We start from the raw sequence: 27,070 nt of genomic DNA on the forward strand, positions 1-27,070 counted from the left end.
ACTGCTTTTTGGATTTTATTCGGCATTCAGTGCAAATTACAGTCACTATAATACTAACATCTACACTACAGACACACATTCCACTGAGAAGTCGATCCAGCTTTTCACTCCAAGTTTTGTATGAGTCACAGAAACCCCAGCGCCTTTGACAGGAAGAGACTGACGCATGGAAATATTGGTCACCAAAACATCAACAACATGGAGCGAACAAGCAGAAACAAAACAAAACAGAGCGAAGAGGCTTAAAACTCCCGCCACTTGTTTTTTCACTCTACTGTGTGGTGTTCAGCCTCAGTGAGTCGGCAGGCCAACAACGACATGAATGATTCATTGAAACAAAACGAAGCACACATGTGGGCACACGTTTAATCTGCCCAAATGGCTCTGCCTCAACCCAGGAATTCACTATCACAAAAACAGCCGCCACGTACACCCAGCTCAAAAGAACCAGTGAAAACAGGTTACAGTCACAGGGTAGGGCCTATGAATTTTTTTCCCAAATCTGTTTTATTTTTCCCCAAATCTTTTATTTTTTTCACATTTTTCCTGCTTCCATTTTAATAGTTAAATTAATTTTTATTAAATTTACATGATAAAAATTAAACAATTTAACAACCTTTTTTTAAACTAAAACTTACATTTTTTAGGGACCAATTACTTATTTGTTTATTTATTTTTTATTTTTTCCCATATTTTATTTTCTTCCATTTTAAGTTTTAATATGTCTAGATTTCATTTTAATCAATCAATTCTGCATTGTCGGTTTTAATTTTTCTAGACTCATCATTTATTACAAAATAATTATCAAAACTGGTGATAAACAAATAAAGGCATAAAACATTAACAATTGTTGAAAATGAATGAAAATGTGATAATTCCGTTTATTTTTTGGCAAAGAGCTGAAGATGATGATGATTATTATATTACTAAGTACATTCTACTGTACAATAGTAATATATTTCGGTAACAAAGTGTCCTTGTTACATATGTTACATGTATTTACTATTATAATAACAATTAATTATGCATAATTGCATGCAAGTAACCCTAAACCAAACCCTAATCCTAACCCTAACCATATAGTAAATTCATGTAGTTAATTAATATTACTCAGTACTTAAAGGGTTACTCCACCCCAAAATGAAAATTTTGTCATTAATCACTTACCCCCATTGTCATTCCAAACCCGTAATAGGTTCGTTCGTGGACGCAAAGTGCGTACGCTATTCTCTGTCATCAGTATGGATCAAAGTGTAAATAAACGTACAATACGTATCCATGCGTTACTGATAATAGCATAGACAGATAATAGCGTACGCACTTTGCGTCCATCGGATGCTCTCCAAAATGCCGCTACGCTGACACAGAGAGGCAGAGAGGACACGAATTGTTGAATAAATGTTGTTATTTTTATTTTCTTTGTGTGCAAAAAGTATTCTTGTCTCTTCATAAAATTCAGATTGAACCACTGATGGCAGATGGACTATTTTGACTATGTTTTTTATACTTTTCTGTGCCTAGACAGTGTAATTTACTTGGCAGTCATTGGGAAAGTCCAAAGCCTCATGGTTTTAAATTGTGTTCCGAAGACAAACAAAGCTTTTATGGGTTTGGAACAACATGGGGGTAAGTGATTAATGACAAAATTTTCATTTTGGGGTGGAGTATCCCTTTAAATGTATAATTTCACTGTAACAAGGACACCTTATACACCAAATAAAGTGTAACCTATACTTCTGTCACAATTTCAGAAAACTTTTACTTTGATGGGCAGACTTCACATTTAAATAGCAGTCTTTTTGGTTTTGCACTTTTATATTTACATGCACTTGTCTATATCACAATTTGACTGATTGTACAGACCTCTTTTTTTAGTGAAAGTGACGTGACATACAGCCATTTAACCCATTAAATTTATGCCATGGCGCCCGGGGAGCAGTTGGGGGTTCGGTGCCTTGCTCAAGGGCACCTCAGTCGTGGTATTGAGGGTGGAGAGAGCACTGTACATTCACTCCTCCCACATACAATTCCTGCCAGACCTGAGACTCAAACCCACAACCTTTGGATTACGAGTCAGACTTTCCAACCATTAGGCCACGACTTCCCACAAGCATTTTATTTATTCATCAAAAATTAGCCAAATTTCATGACATTCTGCAATATGAATTCCATTTTATGACTGATTTCTGATTCAGTCCCTGGCTCTACAGAGGTTGTTTTAAAACCAGTTACACAAATTGTCTGTTCTTATATCTATAAAAAAGGCAGGAAAACGCAAATGTAGATATGTCAGTGATGTCAAATGAAATCCCACAGTGTATGCCTGATAAAACTAAAATGTTAACATCTCCATATTCTCTATCAATCTTGATACAAAATCAAGATTAAGTACTTGATATGCTTTTTGGCACGGAAGTGGGTCAACGTTTGAATATTGTGTGGAAAGGCATGTCTATGTGTGTGAGAGTGTGTTTGTGTGAGCATGAGCCAGTCACTCTGTGTCTATGTGTCATAATAGTGGGCCAGTCTGACAGGCACCACGTATAATCGCTTTAGGGCAGGAGTTGCACAACAGTGGAGAGGGTAATGCCTGCGGTTTGGGGCCTCGGCAGCCGGCGGGCTCATAAAAGTGACGGCTACAATATACTTGCACACAAATTCTGGCATGAAGGCGCATATTTCTCTCTCTCTTTCACTTCCATGCACAAGAATGACCCAAAAAGGGGCAAAGTGTAGCTTGCTGAGAGGTGGCCTCTGTGATCAGTTTGGGTGGTCCTGTCCATCGCTCTTATCGGACTGACTCCCTCATTTGTCACTCAGCAGCAGACGAACCTCTTCTTTTTAACAGGAAATGTTACGTGACAGCTCAATCTTCTTACGAAGAAGCGCTGCCTAATAACAAACATCATTTCTGTTGGCAAAGTGCACAAAGTGATTTTCTTTTCATCACGACTCAGCTCTCCACACCTATAGACCAATTATATTTCCATAATATTGTGCTGACCTACATACACATAAAAGTGCCTGTATACAAGGTCAAAAAGAGTGTCAACATTTGTCTCCAGTTTTCAGAAATCATTTGATTTGCTGCTTAAGAAATACTGTATTTGAATGTATAAAAATAAAGTTAATAAAAGAGAAAAGAAATACTGTTTTTTTTATTATTATCAAGGTATTATAATACATTTCTTCAGGATTTTGGAAGACTAGGAAGAAGCGTTTAATTTGGATTTTTATGTAATAGTGTAAAAGCCTTTATTGTCTCTTTCTCAATGAAAGTATTCGGGGTTTTTTTCAACAAAAATATGGCTGCCGATTTAACGCATTAATTTGGTGCGATTAATTATGAAGAAAAAAATGATGCGTTTAATGCAACTTGCTTTCAGCCCAGACCTGTATGTCATCTTAGGCTACTTTAACACTGCAAGCATTAGTGCTCAATTCCGATTTATTGCTCAGGTATGATTTTTTTGTATGGCTGCTTACATTATCATTTTTAAATGTGGCCAATATTAGATTTCAGTGAGAATGAATGACAGTCCTGAACTGACCCACATGTGTGAAAGAACACTGAAGTGCCCGTTCACACATTCAGTTATAAGCTCCTGTGCCACAGAAGCCAGCAAATCCATAAGTAGGCGATAAGGAGGACGAAGATTTTTTAAATATTTGCAGTACAACCCAGTAAGTTTAGCTTGGCTGTCTCTGTAAAACAACACCTCTTGTCGCAACTTTCGGTCATATTCACAGAGTGATCAAAAAAATACTAGTATGTAAAATCTTTAAAGTGAATCCCAACAGTGTGGAATTATGACAAATGTCTTTTATTTATGTAAAATTATATAGTTTAGCAATATTACATGAGCAACAGTGCAAGAGTGCAAATGTTTTTTTTTCTTGAATATCTGCATGATTGCAAATGTGATCTTGTTTGTTTATTGAACTATTGTATAAAATAGTTAATGGTTAAAAAAGTTAATATTGTTTATCATTTTGGACATAATATTGTCAGTATTACCTGTTTTTGCTCAGTGTCACCGACGAAAATAGTTCCAAACAAAGCCAGAACTGCTTTGCCTTTCACAACAACACACAGCATTACTGAATGAATATGGTTTTTGAAAAACATTTTCAATAAATGGTACAGGTGAACTGAGGAGGAAGCTTAACATTGTGAATGTTAGAGGATATCTATGTTGTTTCTAACTCAGGGAAAAATCTTGTTTTCCATCACATGATGGGCCCTTTAATGAGAGTGTTGATTTACAGTGAAGACAGAGTAGATGTGTTTCTTACACTGGTGCCGTGCTCACCTACTGCCATCATACCAAACAACTTTGTGACTCACTCTGACTCACTCCCCATGACTATTTGGTTTTAAATGGTCCAGTATGTCTACCCTCAGCATCAGATGGGCTCTTAAATCTAGCAAAGAGAAGGAAAAACAAACCAGTTGGTGCAAATTCCTTCAGTTGGATTTTGCTGTGCCAAATTTCCAGAATATCTCTGACCTGTAGGTTAATATTACGTGATTGAAGTCACGCAACCATGTTGTAACATTGTAGAAAGAGCTGCAAGTGGAAAACAAAACTTAAAGCCACAAACTTTAAGTCAGTTGCTACCTAAATATTCACCGGGAAACCTAAATTTATTTGTGTGGTAACAGCCAAGTCAGACAATCCTTTTTTTTTAATCCATAGATAATAACATTGGAAATCTGAACTATATGTTGACCAACGGACTAGAAAGGCCCCCGGTCTTCATTTCAGAAATCTGGTCACCTTATAATAGCCCAAGGCTCCAAACGTCTACATCACCGCTGAAACATATAATCAGTGGTGAAACTGTCCGATATGTATGTCCAAATATTTGCCATCTTTCTACTTGTATTTATATGTTATGGGGTTGGGGGAGCATGTTGCAACCCAAACAGCAATCCTGCCAACATGCAGCTCTGTGGCCTGTTACCTCATGCAATCCCCAACCCTGTTAAACTGAATCATGAGGATGTGATGTTCTGTCCCTGGGCTGCGGCCAGCGGTCCGTCGAGATATCAGCATGTTCTGACCACAGCGAGACCGGTTACACCACCCTGTCACCCTGCCCAGACAGGCAGATGGGCACAGGAGGGTGTGGGGAGAGGCATGCTAACCCCCGTTGGCTCTGTCGAGCCCCAAAATAATTCCGCTGTCCACCTCGTCCACAGTTTAAATGCAGCAGATGGTTTTAAAGGTCTGCTGCGGACTTGCCGGAACTGTCCTACTTGGAAGGTTTTACCACAGTGCACTCTTACATCATAGGTGAGGGACCTCAGATCGCTATGTAACACGGCTCAAAATACACTGCCTTGCCTAAGCTCATTGTTGATAAACAAAATAAGAACAACTGTTAGTAAACCCTGAGCTGAGTCCAGGAGAAAAGGTCTCCCTTTGGAAATTGTGTAGCCATTCAGATCAAAATACTGTAATGACAATGAATTGCTTGAGTTTGATTTCTTTGAACACTGTACTGCCAAGCACTTGCGGGAGAGCAGAAATCTGCAGTACATATTTTCAACGCTTGCAAATGTGTCCCTTGGATCCCACGGTACTTGAAGAATATCAAACATTGCTCTTGTTAATTCCTTTTTCTCTGTCAGTGGTATGTTTAGTCTGGAGAAGGGCGCAACATAAATCTCTTCTTCTTGTCTCTGGTTCTGCTGCATTCTCTGAGGTCAAAAAAGGTAAACAGAGTATTGAAAAAATCCAGAGTTAGGATGGTAATCTCGACTTCCATGCAAATAATATGTGCCAAACCAAGTCTTTTTTTTGTGCAGGGGTATCCAATCCACTATCCTTCTATCCACTATCAGTCTTTAGGATTACTAGAAACTTCCAGGCAAGTGTGTTGGGGAACGTAGACCCTAAACTCTACAGGACATCTTCCCTCCAGAAGCAGGATTGGATGTTTTAGTCCTTTTTATTTCTATTTATTCCCTCACATCGTTCTAAGTCATTTAAGTCACTTTTCACTAAAAAAATCTTCCCCTCCAGTGATCTGCTAAGCATTGTGACCAGATCAGTTTGATTCCTGAATCCTAAAGTATTATGACTGTTTTTTGGGGGTTTTGTTTGTTTTTTAAATCTAGATATGAACTGATTAATTGAATACTGAATAAACTTGAAATCCAACTCCAATTAAGTGTTGACCATTCACATGTTGTTTCTTGTCTTATGAACTTTCATGAATGCACCAAGGAGAGCTAGGGAGAACGTTAAGACAATGAGTGAAAAATGTCTTAAATTAACACATACAAAAGTTATCGAATTGGAATATAATGTGTTATTCATGTGGACCATTTTTATGGTGATTTTTACTTTGACAGCACTATGTCATTCACTTTCATTAAATGGAAAAGAGTGACCAGGATGTTCTTCAAAATAAATTATTTTTCTTCAGAGGTCATACTTGACTGTATGTCATTTGGAACGAGTTAAGCTAATTAAATAATGACAGATGTAACATTTTTGGGAGAACTCTTTAAGGCAGGGGTGTCCAAATCCTACTTTTAGAGGGCCACTGTCCTGCAGAGTTTAGCGGCAATCCTAATTAAACGCACCTGAACCGGCTAATCAGGGTCTTCAAGATTACTAGAAACTTTAAGCAAGTGTTGGGGGCAGGGTGGAGTTAAACTTCGCAGAACATTGGCCCTGCAGTAGCAGGATTGGATATCCCTGATTTAAAGAGTCTGAAGTAAACCAAACGAGCCTTTCAAACTAAACGTTTCTTCAAAAAGCACAACCATATGACACTGGTTTTTCATACACGACACCTTCACACACGTATGCACTTGCATGTGCATATGGCTACTACTCGCATGCCAGAAATAGTGATTCAGCATATAAAACATTCACCATAACAGGGTGTAGACTAAAAGAAAGGATAGCAATACCTCAAGCTGACAGGAGGAAGGGAAAGGTTAAAAGAGGTTTATTGCAAGACTAAAGGCCTGGGATGGAATGTGCTCCGAAATTACATGTCCACCGGCCCTTTTATGTCAGTTTGTTGGGTCTACATTTGGAAATGCAGGTCACATTAGTGCACAAGAGAGGCAGAGCCACCCCGTCTCGCTCACTCTCCGCTGAAGGAGTTCCACTGACTAACAAGTGGCACCAGACTTTGGCCTGAAGCTCTCGGATTCCAGTAAACGTTTCATTATGCAACTTTTAATGAGTGTCGCCTTATCTGAACTCGAGCGAAAGCGCGCGTCAGGCAGCAAGAGCCTGAGGGGATGACTGAGGAGCGCTCTATCCGTCGCTTTGGCCTAGCCTAGCTTTTACAGTTATAAAATAACAGCCAAAGACCCAGGTTATGCACAGTTATATTTGATTAAGTGTAGCGACCCATGCGTAAGCACAAGCTACAGCCAGAAGAGAGGCTGTTGCCAGGATGCGAGACGAGGGAAGGGGTGAGAACAGAGGGGAGGTCAGGGCTTTTGGATGAATGCAAGTATCCTTCATACTCAAGTACAAGGGCTGACTGCACTGTCCCAGCAGGAGCTTCACAAGCAAGACACAGATTTCCTTCGGCCAAAATATGTGATTCTTGGAATGATGTTTCATCTAATGTTCTCAGCTCTTCAAGGAATTAACTGCTCTTTCTCGCAGTAATAGAGCAGAAGGCAATGTGAGCATCGCAAGGAGCAGATGTGATCAGATTTTCAGAACCCAACTACCGTCCTCAAAGAAAAAATGGCATTAAATAAATAAATATTCAATATTTATGTGATTGCCTAATGTGCCATGTAAGACTCATTTGTGTGTTTATTATTAAATAAATTATATTCATTAATTGATTAAACTTTGTTTTTGGTTTTGGTTTTTCACTAACTGAAATCTTTAAATTTAGTTTAGGTGAAAAATGCATTTCGCTGCATCAATTATATAAACAATATGCAGAGTCAGGTGGAATCTGCACATTTTCTTTCAGATTATCTCCACTGGGCAAACATCTGCACAACACATAACTTAGTAGTTACACACTGATATCAACCCAATGTTTGACCATTATAGATCTTACTAAATTTATTTAAGATAATAATAATAATCATTCAAATTTAATAAAAATAAATATACCAGTCAAACTTAATACTAAATAGGCTAGCTTAATATACAATGCATATATTTGTTTACAAATATTTTTTAACTTTCAGTATTATAATTCTATAATCTATCTATTATCTAAGCACAATAATAATAATAATAATTATTATTATTATGGTTAATTTTACTGTATATCATAACTGCATTACATTGATATTCCAATCTTATCATGACATGACATCCACAAAAAATCTTTTACAACATTTCTAAGCTAAACTGTTTTCTTAGATGGCCAGACCAAATGTACCTGAACTGGGGTCTATGTTTTGAAAACAGTTTTCAAAAAGTGTCAGTTGATTGGAGGATGGGTTATCACAGGAGCAAAGTGTGACGTACCACAGGACAGGAAAATCGATTGCGGACATCAAAGAGCGCTCAAGTGATTGGCGACAGAGACCTGCATCAAATATTTACACTGCAAGAGTGACGTATGTTTCATAGATATAGCAAAAGCAGACGGAGGAACAACACAGGACAGATCAAACTGAACCGTCTAGGCATGTTTGTTTAGAAACACTCAGAGACCTCATATCACGTGTAACCTTTCAAAACACATGCAAGAGCAACTAGAGTTTACCGCTCTACAGACAGATATACACTACAGGAGCTTCACAGCACAACACAAGAGCCTCTCTAGAGAAAGCATCAGACTCGATATGCACTGTCATAGCTTGTGCCTTTGCAAATTCTGAATTGAAAACTCAAACTAAGACTGAACTTGTGAATTAGTGGTTATGCGTATGGTTATTCATAATAGAGGTGTAAAAATGATGAAATAAATAAATAAAACAGCAATAATCTGGTATAAAATCTGTTCAAATCTATTCAACTGCACAGATACTATTTAAACTAAACTGAGCTAGACAATGACATCTCTGAATTCAATAATGAAATGCCTTTAACTGAAAATTGAGTGTTTAATCTTATCATTATACATTACTGACACTCTATCCTCCAATTTGATACTGTTAAGCGCTTTGACACAATCTGTATTGTTAAAAGCACTATATAAATAAAGGTGACTTCAACAAATGCCCCTTGATGGTAAATGATGTGCTATGGACGTTCTCTGCAGGGAAGAGACGAGCTATCATGTCAAGTTGCTCAGAGATGGCTGACTCACTAGTTTCCATTTCCTATTAATAGAGGTAATTTGTCAATTACTAAAATCAGGAAGGAAAATGCTCTAAACAATACATGTCTAAATGTGACAGTTTTCTATAGATATCACAACAGTTATTACAATCAGAATTCTAAAAAGAACGTATGATGACAAATATTTTATTTAATTATATTTATTATTATTTAACGAATTGTATGTTTTCATACATATTCATATGACAAATATATTATTTAATTATGTTTACTATTATTTAATAAATTGTATGTAATCTTTTTGTTGTAAATTATTTAGATTTTATTTATTCAGATTAGATATATATTAAATGATATATTAAATGAAAAATAGAGATCATATTATAACACACACACACACACACAAACACACACATTAATATTTGTCTGAATAAATATGTTTTTTTATTATTATTATATATTATTATATAAGTATGAAGCAGGTATCCAACCTGAACAAAAGTTACAAAACATTGATTTAACTGAAGCTAAAGAGTCAGTAAATGTAAGATTTATCTCAGCTGGCCACTGAGGAATGTGTATTTAATGTCTGGTATTCACTTTTCCTTTGAACTGTTTTCTGTTTCCCTTCACTAAACAACCAACATCACCATTTAACTAATGCACAGTTAGACTTTAAGCACATCTGTTACCATGTAAATTTCACATGCCAAAGTTCGTGAACATCTTGTTACAAAAATACATCAGTGCGCTAGCGTAACTGACACTGATTTTTAGTAGATTGCGGGAACAGGATAAAGGGTGACCTGTGCATGGTAACCTTGCTTCAAGAATTCACCCATTGGAGGTGTGACATTAAACTGTTACTTTGTCAAAAACAGTTACTTTATCCCCTGGACTGAAGCCCAGACTGCAGCAATACAGAGCTCTTCTCTGCTTCACGAACCGACAATTTAGCCAGATGATTCAGCACTGAGGGTTGATTGGGGGGTGTTAGGGGGCTGTCAAAGATTCAATTCTCTTGTCACGATCAGAGCGTGCAAGGAGCAGCGCTGATAGATTTCTCCCCCTCTCACCCTTGCTTTTTTCTTGTGTGACTACCATCTCTCTGGAGAAAGCAAAGCTGGCAAAAAGTAAAGTGCCTGCGTCTCTGTGTCTTCCCCAAGAGAACTGACTGCCTGGAGAAAGATGCCTGCCAACATGTTACAGCTTATAGTTTAAGTTACAAGTTACATTCTTCATCAAGATTTTGGATTAAAATTCATATGGACGTAAAAGAGAAAGTTTTCCACAAATTTTAATCAATGTTTTTGATTTCACTAGTTAATACGACAAATGCACGCAATATGACAAATATATTTTAAAAGTACAAATAAACCATGCAGTCTCTTATTTAATTAAAAAATAAATAAATCTTATTCTCAATGTATTATTACTATATGTAAAAGAAAATAATAATTTAATAAAATATATTTAATAATGCAATAATTTAATAAGTATAAAATGACTTGTTTTTAAGATACTATTATTACAATTGATAACAATAACAATAATAGTAATAATAATAATAATATCTTAAATATATAATAGCCATTCGCCAACAAAACGGCCTCAGATGAAATTTTGAATTTCTCTGGTTGTTAAAACAATTCAAAACCGACGATTTTCAAACTAAGCCTCTCCTTCCTTTCAAGCATATTGGTTTGTATAGTGACAGAAGCTGTGCCCCCGAGGGACCCTTTAACTGATCATTACCAGTGCCACATTGTTTATGAGATCAGAATAAAATTGAACAGTTCCTGCGGGAAATTTCCTGTGGTTCTCAAAAACATTGCCCCATTATGAGTCACATGTACTGAGCATCCAATCACAGCACAGATCATATCAGTTTTACTACCACAAAACAAACACACACATGATTTGACATTGGGTTTATCAGATGTGCTTCCGATAAGAGTGGGAAAGGCGTTGAGTGCTGCCCTTGCTACTAAGAATTTTGTGTCATCAGAGGTAAGAGAGGTTAAACGCATCCGTTTCCAAATGCATTCAGTCATCAATTCATATACGCCTCTGCAACGGATGCACAAAAGCATGACAATTGAGGAATGCTGGCACACAGACACACAATAAATCAGAGGGTGGAGCGGATCTTTCCTTGCATGCATAGACTGCCATGCTTGCATACTTGGCAAACATCAGTGGGGTATTGACAGTTAATCCCGCGGATATTAATAGTGTGCGGTGTGATGATGCACTACACCTAACAACACAACTTTGGACCCACTTAAAGAAGAGGTTTCCATGGATATAAAAAGCACTGTTTTCCTGTTTCTCTGGTTGCCAGGGTGGTTCAGGCATACCGGTGGTACAACAATGTAAGACTAATAAATCAGTCAAACTGATTTATTAGGATCTACCTTATCACGTATCATGTGATTTGACGTCTTGATCTTCATGACACATAAACATGGTCAAAGCTCAGTCTTATGGATCTGTGCTACACTTACGTTGAACTCTGCTTTGAATGTACGAAAAACCTCAACCTCTAGTCTGTGTGGTGTCTTTTCATGACCTCAAAAACTTTATTTAACCCATTTAAACTTTTTTTTTCAATTTTATTTGCAATGCTTATTTAGTTAATTAAATCAGTTAATATAGCATTTATTTCCTATAATGGAATTTCTCTTTTTGGAAAAATGAAAATAAGGTGAAAACCTGATTCTCTTGATTAAGGAACGCTGCAATAAATTCATCCTGATCTGATGAGAAAACAACTATTTTAGTTACAAGGTGATGATTTCGTATGAATTTGTACAATGTGATTTGTACGAAAATGCACAGTTTTTAGAAAGAAATATGGAGGTCCACGCATAAATCTAACCGTCAGTGGGCAGACTGTATGAAAAAGTACAACTGAGATTCATAGAAAATAATAATAGCCACCAATTTGGCAAAAATAGTGTAAAAGTTATGAATTTTCATGAGTGTGTTGGATAAATGCAGCATTTTCTCAGTGCTAGTCTAAGTCTGTATCTGGGCCTTGATGGTTCGTGTATTGGTTTAACGTTAGGGTTTCTTGTATCAGACCTGAATTCAAGCTGTGGTCACATTTACCATTGTTATGCACATTTTGCAGGTGAAATACAGTGTCATATGCTAGTCATATGAATTCACTGTATGCTTGGTTTAAAAGTGATATCTGTCTGAGCTGTGCTTCAGACTTCACTACATTATTGACAATAGACAAATCGCCTTTTATCCCACAAAATTTTTCTAATGTGACTAGACCTTACCTAGACTACTGTTTTGTAGTGGTCTGGCACTTAGGGGTCTGGTATTTGAACTGGGTCCAAGTTTTTTCTTGTCCTAACTTCAACTCCAACGAGTTCCACCTGGAAATGTGGAAAGATCCTAGAAGTCTTTAAAACACTTGTTACTCGGGACCTGTCATGTGACATGGGTCAGCACTTGAACTACTGACTGCAGTGCACCACCTCGCCATGTCCTGCATGTAACGAGAGGCAGTCCTACACGACAATGAATGCAGGCTATTGACAATCCCATGACAATACTAAAACAATAAGTGAAGGATGCATAATAATCAGCCCCTAAACTAAGTAATTAGGTTACACGGGACAGCAAGAATCAATACCAACTGAGCAAAACACAAAAGTTAGCATGACGAGGGGGCGTTCACACAAGACGCGTATTTGTTTTCATAACAGCTGGATGGGAGCGCATCTGAATAGGAACCATGGTAACCAAGACGCGTTTATAGAAGTTGAACTGTTTGGCGTGAAAACACAAGGTAAAACCGACTGACGCATGAGTGTAAAGACCAAAACTGAAAACATAAATACCTTCCAACCAGCGGAGCTGTTACTATCCCCCTTGTCCTTAAAATAAGGGACGTTTTTCACCATCCAGTCGTAGATCTGAGACAAGGTGAGCCGTTTTTCGGGGGAGCTCTCGATGGCTTTGGTTATCAGGTCCGCGTATGACATATTTCCCCAGGCGTTGCGTCTGGACGAGCTGCTCTTGCGCTGAGCGGCTGCCGCGGCTGCAGCGGCGGCGGCCACCGGAGAGGAGAGCACAGGCACCTGTTGCTGGTGACTCGGGATTTGCTGCTGGTGAATGCAGTTCTCCTGGCATTGGAAATCGCCGCATAGCATGAGGGGCTTCTGATCAGGGTAGTCCTCATTCTCTTCCAGCAAACTGAGATTGTTAATAAAGTCCGTGTTGCTGGAGGGCTCTTGCTTGACGGACGGAGCCGGGGACGATGTGTTGGAGTCGGCGGCGGCGGGGTTGGGGAACTCCGGACGCGGCAGCGGCCAAGTACAGGAGCGGGGTCTGGAGAGCGGCTCGAAGTCCGGGTCGATCTCGACCATCTGGTTTTGGGCTGCGTCAGCCATGGTACCAGCAATAATGTTTGTCTCTTAAAATGTCACATATGACAGTCACAAGAAAATATGACGTGAAACGCGAAAGAACAAACAGAAAGAAAATGCAGTTACTTTCAACTGACTTGGTTACATTGGAAACGACTGAAAAGTCACAACGTGGCTAGAACGGCATCAGATTGGTGTTGTTATAAAGTTTTGTAATCCAGTCCAGTCCAGTATTATGTGATAGTCCTGTTGCTGTCGCTTGTTGAATGTCTGTGTACCAAAACTCTAAGTGCGCTTACTGGAACTCACTATCATATGTCACCTGACACCGCCCACGTACTTGATTGACAAGTGTCGACAGCCAATCACAGGCGCGCTTTTGAAAGTGAAACAAGCAGGGTTTTCGTCCTTTAAAAACTAGTAAACAAACTTTCACGGAGTTTGGATGTTATGAAAACACTCGCGATTTCGACCACATGGCTTCTAGCTTCATTATATTGCTTGTACATACACAGACGCGTATATTTTTGTTTGTTTAATTATGTTGTAACAAAATGTAGCTAACTAATCGAAATCAAAGAGAGAAAAGAAACAGAAACAGCCTCGACGCTTAACTTTCCAACAAAGGTGTTTTCGCTGACCACAGCGGTTATTTCGAATAAAGATCTTTTTAATGCTATAATGTAACTGGAAATCGCCGATATATAGGCTGTATATATAGGCTATATCTGTTTATTTTGGTGTATTTATTATAAATACAAAAATAGTTATTTGCAATATATGACTTATTTTATTCTAAATAATTTATTATTATGTAATAGGCTATCAATACATGCTTGAATAATTCTGATTTGAATTTTTTTAATCTTTATTTTTTATTTTTTACTTTAAAGAAACTAAACTATGTGTGCAAGGGGAATTTTATTTTTAAATATACTTAATATCAATAGACCATACTGTACCTGCATAAAATATTTTTAAGAATTCATGACCGCATCTTATCTGTACATAGTTTGGATGCTTAGATAACTGTTACTATACTCAAGGCTTATTCTGCCATCTAGTGTTTGAAATACATAAATGTCTCTGGTATTTGTTCTGCTCATATATCGCGTTTGATGAAGTGACCTTGTGTCACAATCCTTATGTTGAGTCAACAACTTCTGCAGGATATGACAGCAACACGACCGCCTTCTCTTATTTCCAGAGCACATGTTTCCAGGAAGCCCCCATACGACGAGCCCTACACACCCCTGCCCTGCGTGTGTGGCATGTACACACCTGTGGGGCTGATCAAGGAAGTGTGAGTGTTAGTACTGGCTTCAGGTGTGTTTTGCGTCAGTAGTAAGAATACTTCTTTCACAGGAAGGTTTGTTCCGAGGCTCTTCAACCAAGCACATTATTGGATATAGTCTGAAGTGTCCTCTGCCAGACAGTCAGCTATCCAGGAAAGGGGCGGTGAGTGTGAGAATACCTGCTCTGTGCGATCATGCGGAGCATATGTGAGATTGCAGTAGCTGAGTTTAAAGTTACTAAGACATTCTGATCTTGGCATGTGAATGTTGGCACATGAGGAGGTTAGGATGGTAAGTGTTGGGCTCAAAGGGACTCTTGGCCCCTCAGGGGGATTCCCTCTAAATCTGGTTTAAAGATTTATGGCTATAAATAGAGTGCTAAGATATAAATAATTCCCTGTTCTTACTTAAGCGCTGAATTTATGTTCTGTGAGGACATTTTTTATTTTTATTTTTAATTTCTCTTTACATTTTTGTGATACTGTATGCCACTATGCATTTTGGATGTGTGGGACCAGGCGAATACTTTTTCTTCATCGTCTATATGTGCCATGGTGTTTGCACTAGTCTTATATTAGGAGTATGTCTAGCCTTTAACCAATACGCTGTAAAAATGATTTTCTGAAATTGTGAATAAAACACATTATTGGTAACAAGAAAATGCTTTAAAATAGTAATTCTACTTAAAACTTACATTTAGTTCAACAATTTATTTGCCATTTAATTGTGAAATTTACTAGTAATGTCTAGTCTAGTAAAGTGTTTTTTTTTTTTTTTTTTGTGTGTATTGGGCACAGGTTGATACTTGTCTTTTTAATATGGTATTGATATATTATGGATATAAACATACCACAAGGTCTAGAGCAGGATTCCTCAAATCTTGCCCTGGAGGGCCAATATGCTGATCAAAAACTCACCTAACTGTGATTTTCTAAGGCTTCATCCAAAAACTCAGGCAGCTAACTTGCTGCCTTATCAGGCAATGACTTTGCAGGCAGCGTTTTTGCACAAAGGCACCTCAACTGATTTTGGACTGGCTTCTGGGGCAGGATAACGGTTCAATGATCTACAACAAAATACAACAAGTTTTTGTGATAACTAAATGAATATTTAATTATTATTATAATACTGGTTTCTCGCTAGAAATAACATCAAAATTGCAAAAAGTTAGTCATGTACACACAAACTGACCACCAAAGGCAACTTTCAGATGTCATCTTTTTTTAGTTCAACCATCACAGATGGAATGCACAGGATTGTGGGATATCAAAGGCAGCAAAGGATACATACATGCTGCCTTCAAAAATCGATCAGATGAAGGTATGCAGCTAACATTGGATTCAGATGTGCCTTGATGCCTTACCTTAGAAAGCATCCTCCGAATTTTTCAGTTTTCGGATACAGCCTAATTATCCTGAAGACATTGATTAGCATGCCCAGGTGTGTTTGATTAGGGTTAGTGCTAAACTCTGCAGGAAAGTGGATATCGTGGGTCAGATTTGAGGATCCCTAGAGACACTTCTAGACCTGTTTTATGTGCGGTTATAAAAAACGCAATCTAAAGACGTCAATCTGTCACATGTTTACATAGAAAAACAATGGCAATGCTTTCTCTGTGAATGTTCTGTGTTTTAATCTGTTGTTGTTCTTCTTGTTTGCTGCCTTGTGAAGTATTCTGTTGATCCTGTCAATGTGTATACTATGGTAAATCTGAATTAATCCGGGTGAATCTGAGTAAAATCTTTTGTCCTGCATTTTACAGGAAGTGATGAAATATTGAAATTAACTATGGCTCCACATCCTGTCACTCAAGCCATCATTGATCTGTCAGCTGGAGCATGTGGTAACAGACTTGTATTATTCATTTCCTGTGTCTACATTAACAACTGTAATATATGGGGGGCTTTATATGCACATCAGTCCAGAACTGTTTATATTTAAAATCCCAATTTTTAATCAGAGTAATTTTGACTGTGCTAATAATACGAGGCTGCTTTAATACGATGTACTGTATTTTCCACCTGCCTGATTTGCACACATTTTGCATTATGATGAGAATTTTGTTACAGTAAGAAACAAGAAAGATCAGTTAAAACATAAAACATAAAGGCATGTTCTGCACTGTTTCCTCTCTTCTGTCTTTTTAAGGTGGGATTGCATGTGTGTTAAGCGGGCAGCCCTTTGATACAGCCAAGGTGAAGATGCAGACTTTCCCCGGCTTGTACAGAGGCTTTGTCCACTGTTTCGTCTCAGTCTATAAACAGGTTGGACTGCGAGGGCTCTATCAGGGCACCACGCCTGCCCTCATAGCCAACATTGCTGAAAATGCTGTGCTCTTCATGAGCTACGGTTTCTGCCAGAATGTTGTCCGCTTTGTTTCAGGGCTGGACCAAGGCACAGAACTCAGGTGAGGTACTATTACAGTAAACTGTCACAAATAAGAATAAGACATACCACTGTACCACTAAACATTAAACTCTAGCACTAAACCTATGAAAAGCTATCATAAAAATGAATTATTAGTTGTTATAATCATCATATGACAACTAATGAATTATAGCAAGTATGAACATCTAAACAAATAAACATAACCTATTTCTATGTATGTATGTATTTTTGTTTGTTTTTTGCATGAAAAGGATTCATTTAATATTTTTTGTGACCATTTTGTGGTATAAATTCCACCACACCAAACTTTTGCCCCAGTAAAGTATATATATATATATATATATATATATATATATATATATATATATATATATATATATATATATATATATATATATATATATATATATATATATATATATATATATATATATATATATATATATATTATTTTATTTTATTTTTTCAATAATCTAAGCCTTTGGGACTCAAAGGCCCCCAAAATTAAATTAAAATATAAATATTAAAAATTTTATGTTGCCTTATCAAATAATAATAAAATAACAGTGATATATATATATATATATATATATATATATATATATATATATATATATATATACTCAGTATACTGTATATACACTATATGGACAAAATAATTGGGATACCTCTTAATTATTAAATTAAAGTGTTTCAGTCAGACCCATTACCACAGGTGTATAAAATCAAGCACCTACAGTCTGCATTTACAAACTTTTGTGAAAAGAAAAAAAAATTCTGAAGAGTTTTACAGATTATCTATAAAGACACTGAGTGGGTTTTGCCGAGTGCTGAGGCGCATGGTGCATAAAGGTCAGCAATGCTCTTCTGATTCCATAGCTGAAGAGTTAAAAAACCCACTGGCATTACTATCAGCACAAAAACTGTGCAGCGGGAGCTTCTTCATGGAATGGGTCTCTATGGACAAACAGCTGGATGCAAGCTTCACATCACCAAGTACAATGGCAAGCATCAGCTGGAGTTGTAAAGCACACCACCACTGGACTCTGCAGCAGTGGAAACATGTTCTGTGACAATCACACTTCTCTGTTTGGTGGATGCCAGGAGAATGTCACCTGCCTGACTGCATTGTGCCAGCTGTAAAGTTTGATGGAGGAAGGACAGTGGTATGGGCTTGTTTTGTTTTTTTTATCTTAATGCCTCACTCGACATTTTGGAGAATGCCATGCTTCCAAATTTGTGGGAATAGCTGGGGGAAGACCCTTTTCTATTACAGTATGATTGTGCCCCAGTTCGCAAAATAAGGCCCATTAAGTCATGGTTGGAAGAGCTCACCCCTAACCTCAACCCCATCGAATATATTTGGGATGAACTGGAACAGAGATTGCAAGACGGCCTTCTCATCCAACATCAATGTGTGACCTCACGAATGATCTACTGGATGAATGGGCAAAACTGACCACAGAAATACTCCAAAATCTTAAATAAAGGTATTGGTTTGAAGAAAGGATTTTTTTTTCTCCAAAAATTTTAAGAAACACATATATTATTGAATGACATATTTATATACCATTGTATTTACATGGGATACGATTGTACATTAACATTAATGGAAAACAAAATGATATCACCATAATACCATGTCCTAAAAAACCTTTTTGGTCCTTATTTGTTAGTGCTTGTCCATGCTGGAGTAACTGTAAAGATACAGTCAAAAACATGGGCTGTTAATGTTATATACTGTGTATGGTGCGTAATTCTGATGTGCTTATGTTTCACTAGTCCACTCAATATGCATGATGCAATTCAATCCTCTAGGACAGACGCTATGTCATGTGACCCACGGTGTGCATGTTCAGAGCACCTTTCTTTATTGGATAAACATTAGATGTTTATGGTTAATACAAGGGTTACAGTTTATTGCATGTCGCTTCTTAAAATACTGTGTAAAACATCATAATATTAATGGATCCCAATAGTGAGATCAAATGGCAATACTATGGTACTTCAAAAAAAAAAAGGCTAGCATGGTACTCACCATGGGATATTTATGAACCATGATATTTTATTCTCTATAATAGATATTTAAAAAAAAAAAAAAAAAAATGCTATAAACTTTTTGTTTGTCATGTCTGTTTATGGTTACTGTTCAGGGAACGTTATTCTGAAGTTTATTTCGTTCCTATGGTTTGTGATTATCTTCACATGTCCTTGTGAGTTATCCTGTTTATTTATAACCCTTTGTTCCCTCTGTTGATTGTGAGTCATTGTCTTTGTGTTATTGCAAATCTGTTTCATTGATGTGTAGCTTTTGGATGATTCCTCATCCTGAATTGCCTTCTTGTTTAAATAAAGAGCTGCGCTTAAATCTTTGTCTCAACAGTTAAGCGAATCCCCATTCGCTGTAGGCGAGATGTATGAGGATCACAATCACCCTGTGGCTCCCCCAGACCCTGGATATTCTCCCTGAGCCCTCCTAGCCATTCATCGCACCTGCCATGGACCCCAGGCGAATATCATGCTCGCCACACACTCTAACCTGCGACCACAGCCACCATGGACCCTCAGCCTAGACCTGCTGCCACCCAGGAGCCAGAGCTTATTGACCTACTGGATTTAAGTCCCATACCTAAAGTACGTCCTCCTCTGCTGGTCCCATCCAGCACTAGTGACTCACCGGTTCTGTCCAGTTTTTTGTTTTTTTTGACCCTTCCTCTTCTCTGCCCTGCATCATAGCCTTGATGGTTGTCAAGGGCCACTGGTCATCCTTCTTTGACTCTGCCATGGTCCTCTTGCTCCTCCGGTTCTTCTTAGCCCACTGGCTCCAACAGTACAATCACAGTCTCCTGATCTACCATGGTTTTTGGGGTTGTAGAATGGAATCCGAAAAGACCCAACCCTCAGGCCCAGGCATCTCTGCCTCGGCTTCCAATTCTCTGGCTCTTTCATGGTCAGCAACTCCTCAGTCTCCACTGTGGATTTCCATTCCTCCGGCTCTTCCAGGCTTTTGGTGAGGGGGATACTGTCATGTCCAGTTTGGTTTCTGTTGAAGAACTGTATTTCATTCCTGTATTTCTATTGTGAACAAAAATGTGTAAAAAAAAAAAAAAGTGTGACCAAAATGTCTTTACAATTTGTCCACTAATTTATAATGGTCATAATTAAGTTTTTAATCTTCTTCGATTAACAATGCAGTGTTAAATTTAATTTACTCCAGAAAATGTAAAAATGTAGTTTGTTTTTTGTTTGGTGTTACTGTTGACTCAGAAATGGTGTTATGATTCATATGCAGACATTCATATTACATTTGATTCAGCATGAAACGATACATGAACTATAATAACAGTGTCAGCGTGACCTCTCCTGAAGTTCAGCAGTGTGTGTGATTAGTAGATGTATTTTGTGTTTCAGTGATGTTCAGAAGGCCTGCTCAGGCTCTGTCGCTTCCGTCTTCTCATCTCTGGCTTTATGCCCCACTGAACTGGTTAAATGTCGGCTGCAGGCCATGCATGAAATGGAGGCATCCGGCAAGATCGCCAGTGGACAGAAAAGGTCTGGTTATGGTTTTTAAAAATGTGTATTTTTTATTCAAGTCAAATAAGACAGTACAGTACAGTAATATACAGTGCCATGAAAAGGTTTTTGCCCCCTTCCTGTTTTTTGGGGGTTTTTTTTGCATATTTGTCACACTTAAAAGATTCAGATCATCAAACATATTTGAATATTACACAAAGATAATGCAAGTAAATACAAAATGCAGTTTTTAAATGATGATTTCATTTCTTAAGGGAAAAAAGCTGTCCAAACCTGGTCTACACTGTTAAAAAAAAAAAAAAAGTTGAGCGAACTTAAAAAAACTTTTTTTACCAGCTTCAGCAGATTTTTGAGTTTGCTCAACTTATTTTTGTAGGAGATTCTCAAATTTTTGTTGTATAAACTTAAAAAGACAAGCTGAGAAAACTCTGCTGAAGCTGGTTGCCTTAAAATTTTAAGTTGGCTCAACTTTTTTTACGTGAAAAATTAATTGCCCCCTCTTGTTAAATCATGAAAGAACTGTGATTAAACACATTTTAGAAAGCTGAGTGAAGTTTCACTAGCCAAACCCAGGCCTGATTACTGCCAGACCTGTTGAATCAAGAAATCCCTGAAATAGAACCTGTCTGACAAAGTGAAGCATGCTTAAAGAGCAACACATCAAAATCTATAGAAATGCAAGAACAGATGAGAAACAAAATAGTTGACATATCAGTCTGGAAAGGGTTATAAAGCCATTTCTAAGGCTTTGGGACACAGTCAGAGCCATTATCCACAAATGGAGAAAACTTGTAACAGTGGTGAACCTTCCCAGGAGTGGATGGCCTACCAAAATTACTCCAAGAGCACAAAGACGACTCATCCAGGAGGTCATAAAAGAACCCAGAACAACATCTAAAGAACTGCAGGCCTCACTTGCCTCAATTAAGGTCAGTGTTCATGATTCAACAATAAGAAAGAGACTGGGCAAAAACGGACCTGGACAACTTGATGGAACCATGAATTCTGCACTACATCAGAAAATCTTGAAGGAGAATGTCCGGCCGTCAGTTTGTGACCGCAAGCTCAAGCGCACTTGGGTTATGCAGCAGGACAATGATCTGAAACACACCAGCAAGTCCACCTCTGAATGGCTCAAAAAAAAACTAAATTAAGGTTTTCGGGTAGCCAAGTCAAAGTCCAGACTTAAATCCAATTGAGATGCTGTAGTATGACCTTAACCCTCTGGGGTCGACAAACGCGGATACGCGTTTTGTGACAGATTTTTCTGATAAGGCCGAAAAGAGCTTGAATTACTCTAATAAAGAGTACTTAAAATAAAGAAAACAAACAGGGTGCGTTCTCAGTCTTCACTCTCTCCGCTAACTGCTTTTTGAAACGAGTCACTAAAATAAACTGAATCTCAGCAAATAATTTACACAGAGACATGATAAATATATCTATAGAAAGTTTGACATGTCTACTCTTAAATGAAGTAAGTCTTACCGAAAACAAATATCCTGTGATAAACAGTCCATTCATGCCGGAAAACCCTCCAATGTGGCTGAATTAAAACAATTCTGCAAAGAAGAGTGGGCCAAAATTCCTCCACAGCGATGTTGCCAGTTATTGCAAACGCTTGATTGTGGTTGTTGCTGCAAAGGGTGGGACAACCAGTTATTAGATTTAGGGGGCAATACTTTCACATAGTGCCAGGCACTATCTTTGTGTAATATTAAAATTTGTTTGATGATCCGAATCATTCAAGTGTGAGAAATATGCAAAAAAATGAAAAGGGGAAAAAAAAAAAAAACGTAAGGGGGCAAAAACTTTTCACACCAATGTATACAGTATGTATAGTAAAGTATATATATATATATATATATATATATTTAAATAAATTGTTTGGACACAGATTTTTTTATTAATATCTGCATAAATTAAAGCAATAACAAGTACTACCATGATCTAAAACACTTTCAATTTAAACAACATAACAGCTTTTTATGAATCACACCAATGAAAATAATTTTGTTTTATGTTACATCAACAAGACAATGAAAAAAATGGCATAATTAAAAAAAAAAGATCTAATTGCTTTTTAAAGTAGACTCTTTGCAAGTAGCATTTTCTATGTACGTGTTTTTGACAGGCCTTGCGAATTCCCTGAATACATGTTTTTACCTGTCATAATTTACTTACTCTCATGTGGTTACCAAACTTGTTTGCACTTTTTCCTGTGGTATTCAGAAGACAAAATAGCCCACTGAAACATTTCTCAAACTTTTTATGTATTTATTTGTTTGTTGTCCCACATACAGGTTAGGAATGATATGAGTGTGCATAAATGATGACAGAATGTTAATTTTTGGGCAAATTAACCTCTTAAGGGGCTAATTTTGGTTGAAGCCATACACTGTTCCTAAGTTCAGAGTGCCTATAACGCCATTGAACTTGGACAAATATGACGTCAAAATCATAGTTGTCCAGTAGTTTGTATCTTGCTGAAATTCCTTTCTCTCTTTCAGCACGGTGTGGTCTGTTGTGAAAAATGTGTTACGGACAAACGGACCTCTGGGTTTCTATCAGGGTCTCACCACCACTATAGTCCGTGAGATACCTGGATACTTCTGTTTCTTTGGAGGATATGAACTCAGCCGCTCAATGTTTGCCCAACACATGGGCAGAGACAAAGAACACATAGGTCAGTCCATGGGAAGACCACTTAAAAATTTAAATTCTGGCACAATATACTCATGTCATTGCAAGAAATGTTTTGAAGAATGTCCAAGCTGCTTTTTCCTTAATTTCATTTTTGTGTTGAAAAGAACAGCTTGGACAGTTCTTCTCTATAAACAGGAACTTCTGCTCTGTATCCTATCCATGTGTTTCTGACAGGTGTTGTGCCCTTGATGTTCAGTGGTGGTTTTGGCGGTGCCTGTCTGTGGTTGGTTGTGTACCCCATAGACTGTGTGAAGTCTCGTATCCAGGTTCTGTCTTTAGCAGGGAAACAGGAAGGCTTCCTCAAGACTCTTAAGGGGATTTTACGAAATGAGGGTGAGATTTCAGTATTTATCTTTGTTTCAAAACCTAGTGACACATACTGTATGTAACATCCTGTCCGTCATGGAACCTCGTAAGTGATTGATAAATTCTCGACACAGGAAACTCAACTTATTGTTTAAATACAGTTTACTGTTACCTAGGCTAATAGCATGATACTCTGATAAGCCCAAAACTGCACATTACACAAATATTGAGTAAAATCACTTTTTGCTAATATCTTTTAAGTATTGAATGAAATATACATTATGAAATGCATTTTTAATCTGAGGCATAATACCCATTCAAACCGAGGGGCATGTGCCTCCTCGGGTTTCTGAGGATTTTGAATGCAACTTTCAAAAAACAAACAATAAATATTTTTACATTTGACAGTTATGTTCCTTGATCATTGCAGATTTAAAATGAATACAGGAGAAGTGTATGGGTCATTCTCAGGAGACAGTGTCACTTGTGCCAGAAAATGTATCTTTCTATGATGTCTGACATATGACATAATAGTCGGAAAATAATATATTTTTTAATGAAACAGTTTATTGATCTTAATTTATTTTTAAAAATAGAAATAAATCTAAATAATAAAGTGTGCATATGATTTTCAAATTAGGTGCTGATATTTAGCCAGGAAGTAAGATTGAATTTCGATACCTTGTAATGTAATTCACAGCAAAAAAGACATGTATACCACAGAGGTATGTTTTTATTATGCTAAGATACCTTTACTTGCTAAAAAAAAGAACTCTGCAAAAAATAAACAAATAAAAAAATCTGCCAAACAAAAACCATAAAATTAAAGTATCCTAATTATAAAATATCCTAAGTGCAAATCAATTTTACGGAAATTTTAATTGAATGTTTTACAGAAAAATACTGTTTTGTTTTTTACAGTTGTTTCCTGAAATATTATGATCAAATACCTTCACTTTAAAATAAAATGATAAAAAATTGTTGAATGACTGGCAGCCAAACAAAAACCATATAATTAAGGTAAAATATCCTAATTTAAATAAAGTGCAAAAATTTGTACTGCGATTTTCATTAAACACTTTAACAGGAAAACACTGTTAAATGTTTTGAGAAAGCAACGTTTATGCGTGGTTAGTGAAAAACTACAATTTAGAAGTCACTGAAATAAGGCCATAAAAAACATATCGAACATTTGTTCACAAGACTTTTGAGAACTGGATCTTGTAGTCAAAAACTCTAATTTAATTGCTCACAGAAAACAATATATTGATTTAAATTTTAAATAGAGGTTTAGATATTAAAGTTTCATTGAAAATAATAAAGTTTGATGTTACCATGATGGAGATCTATGTCTGCTTTAGATGGGCTCTGGACCGTTATCTTTCTAACATGTTTTTCTATTAAACATTTCATGCATATTTCTGTAAAAGTTTTTGCAATTTATGTGATTTAGTATATTTTACTTTAATTTTGCATTCTTTGTTTGGCAGCCAGTAATTAGACCTATTTGTAATAATTCAGAAAGCCTTGTAAGATAAGTTTTTATTTTATATATATATATATATATATATATATATATATATATATATATTTATTTAATAAATAATTTCTGTAAAGGTTTTTGCATTTTAAATTATTTTGCTTTAATTTTATGTTTTTTGTTTGTTTGTTTGGCAGCCATTGCTGCCGTAATTTGATCGTTTTTATTTTATTTATTTATTTTTTTTTAAAGCTGTGAGCAATGGTGAAAGCAATCCTGTTCGTTTGCACCATCTGGTGGTGATTTCACAAATTACTTTCGCCATTATTTTTGTAATTTTACATAAATTTCTATGTAATTTAAGAAAACATAAAAATACACTATATATAATACAGTATTTCTCTGTAAAAAAACCCCCCCAAAAAAAACAACAACAACAAAAAAAACAATTACTGTAGTTTATGGTTAATGATATACTTAAAATAACAGCCACATTGTTAATCTTACAGATATTGTTAGTAATTTACAGAGTTGCATACAATTTAGAGTGAAGCAAAACGACTATATATAAAAAAAAAAAAAAATTTTTTTTTTTTTTTTTTACATTGCACTGCAATACAAAATAAATAATTTTGTTTTATCATAAAAATCTGATGCAGTTTCATAAAATGAAACTCCTTTCTCAGAGAACAGTGGTGATGCCCATTATTGTCCTATATTGGTGTCCTCACTATACTGATACAGTTGATATCCGAATATTAAAATGAAATGTTAACTTAAATGTTTGTTTTTCTTTGGAATATCAGCCCATGCATGTTAAATAATTAGGTAAAATGTAAATTTTTTAATTGTCAGTTGTTGGTTTTTTTTTTTAAATATTGAAGAAATTTTCTTAGTTATTACCGTACTGTTATTCAACCTTGTTGTGTTGTTACATGTCCCCCTTTAAAAACCATTTAAACAGTTGTTTGTCTTTCTGATTTAACTCTACAGTAGGGTTAAATCAGAAAGACAAACAACTGTTTAAATGTTTTTTAAAGGGGGACATGTAACAACACAATAAGACAACACAACACACAATGTTCAGCTTTGTCTGTATCGGGTACAGTACCCGATACAGACAAAGCTGATCATTTAAGGCCTTTTAAATTATCAACATGATCAACACTTTGCTGAAAAACCTGTTGTACAAAATCTGACGCATTGTCTGTCTGATAGTTTATATTCTGCCATCTTGTTTGCAGGAGTGGCACCACTGTATTCCGGTTTGACCCCAACTATGATCCGAACATTTCCTGCCAATGGAGCTCTCTTTTTAGCCTATGAAGTCAGTCGCAAGATAATGATGCAACAGTTTGAACACTGAGTCCAGTCTGTATAATGCCATCTAGTGCATTTGGTTGCTTTTAAAACATGCCTTTGGAAGTTTTTTGTTCCTTTTATGTTGGAGAGAGACAATGGAACTCTCAACAATGTGACTCTCGAGACCCAAAGCTCTCCATAGCTGCCTTAATGCGGTCTTGGTATACACATATCTGAACAACTTTAAAGTCTGAAAAGGCCTATGTTTGACAAATGTGTGAACAAACAATACTGTATTTTACTGTATTTTAATGTTTTTGATATTTTATAAAATGCACTCCTTATGTTGCAACCTCTTGGACATTTATCTACACAAATACATGTCATTCAGCCACTTTACAAACACAAGCTGCACTGTCATTTTCATTTAAATATGAT

The 27,070-nt window shown here is 36.7% G+C and overlaps 2 protein-coding genes across 9 annotated transcripts in view; one reads left to right on the forward strand and one right to left on the reverse strand.

Moving 5' to 3' along the window:
- foxo1a (forkhead box O1 a) overlaps positions 1-13,910 on the reverse strand; it is a 41,087-nt gene extending 27,177 nt beyond the window's left edge. The window contains exon 1 of one of the 2 annotated variants that reach the window (XM_058799449.1): positions 13,097-13,909. In XM_058799449.1, the coding sequence (XP_058655432.1) occupies positions 13,097-13,648 (552 nt within the window). In that variant the 5' untranslated portion in view covers positions 13,649-13,909. Of the gene's footprint in view, positions 1-13,096 lie in introns of both variants that reach the window. The other variant, XM_058799450.1, reaches the window with a different exon arrangement.
- Positions 13,911-14,090: 180 nt separating this feature from the next.
- Positions 14,091-26,910, forward strand: slc25a15a (solute carrier family 25 member 15a). 7 transcript variants are annotated; one of them, XM_058799451.1, is made up of 7 exons: positions 14,091-15,082; positions 16,682-16,762; positions 17,068-17,326; positions 20,719-20,859; positions 23,349-23,524; positions 23,719-23,877; positions 26,575-26,910. In XM_058799451.1, the coding sequence occupies exons 2-7, from the start codon at positions 16,708-16,710 to the stop codon at positions 26,694-26,696; spliced, it is 912 nt and encodes a 303-aa protein (XP_058655434.1). In that variant the 5' UTR covers positions 14,091-15,082; positions 16,682-16,707; the 3' UTR covers positions 26,697-26,910. The 7 variants fall into 7 exon arrangements, with proteins under 7 accessions (XP_058655434.1, XP_058655437.1, XP_058655436.1 ...); XM_058799454.1 differs by lacking the exon at positions 14,091-15,082 and adding an exon at positions 15,106-15,210; XM_058799453.1 differs by lacking the exon at positions 14,091-15,082 and adding an exon at positions 16,436-16,455.
- Positions 26,911-27,070: the final 160 nt, after the last annotated feature.

Source organism: Onychostoma macrolepis, chromosome 15 (assembly GCF_012432095.1).
Source record: "Onychostoma macrolepis isolate SWU-2019 chromosome 15, ASM1243209v1, whole genome shotgun sequence".
Lineage (NCBI taxonomy): Eukaryota > Metazoa > Chordata > Actinopteri > Cypriniformes > Cyprinidae > Onychostoma > Onychostoma macrolepis.

What these genes read in the sequence shown, in the direction of transcription:
- slc25a15a (XM_058799451.1), top strand. Translation starts at nt 16,708, where the DNA reads ATGGCTCCACATCCTGTCACTCAAGCCATCATTGATCTGTCAGCTGGA. An exon ending in TCTGTCAGCTGGAGCATGTG is followed by an intron (nt 16,763 to 17,067) that starts GTAACAGACTTG and finishes TGTCTTTTTAAG; the next exon opens with GTGGGATTGCATGTGTGTTA. An exon ending in CAGAGACAAAGAACACATAG is followed by an intron (nt 23,525 to 23,718) that starts GTCAGTCCATGG and finishes TGTTTCTGACAG; the next exon opens with GTGTTGTGCCCTTGATGTTC.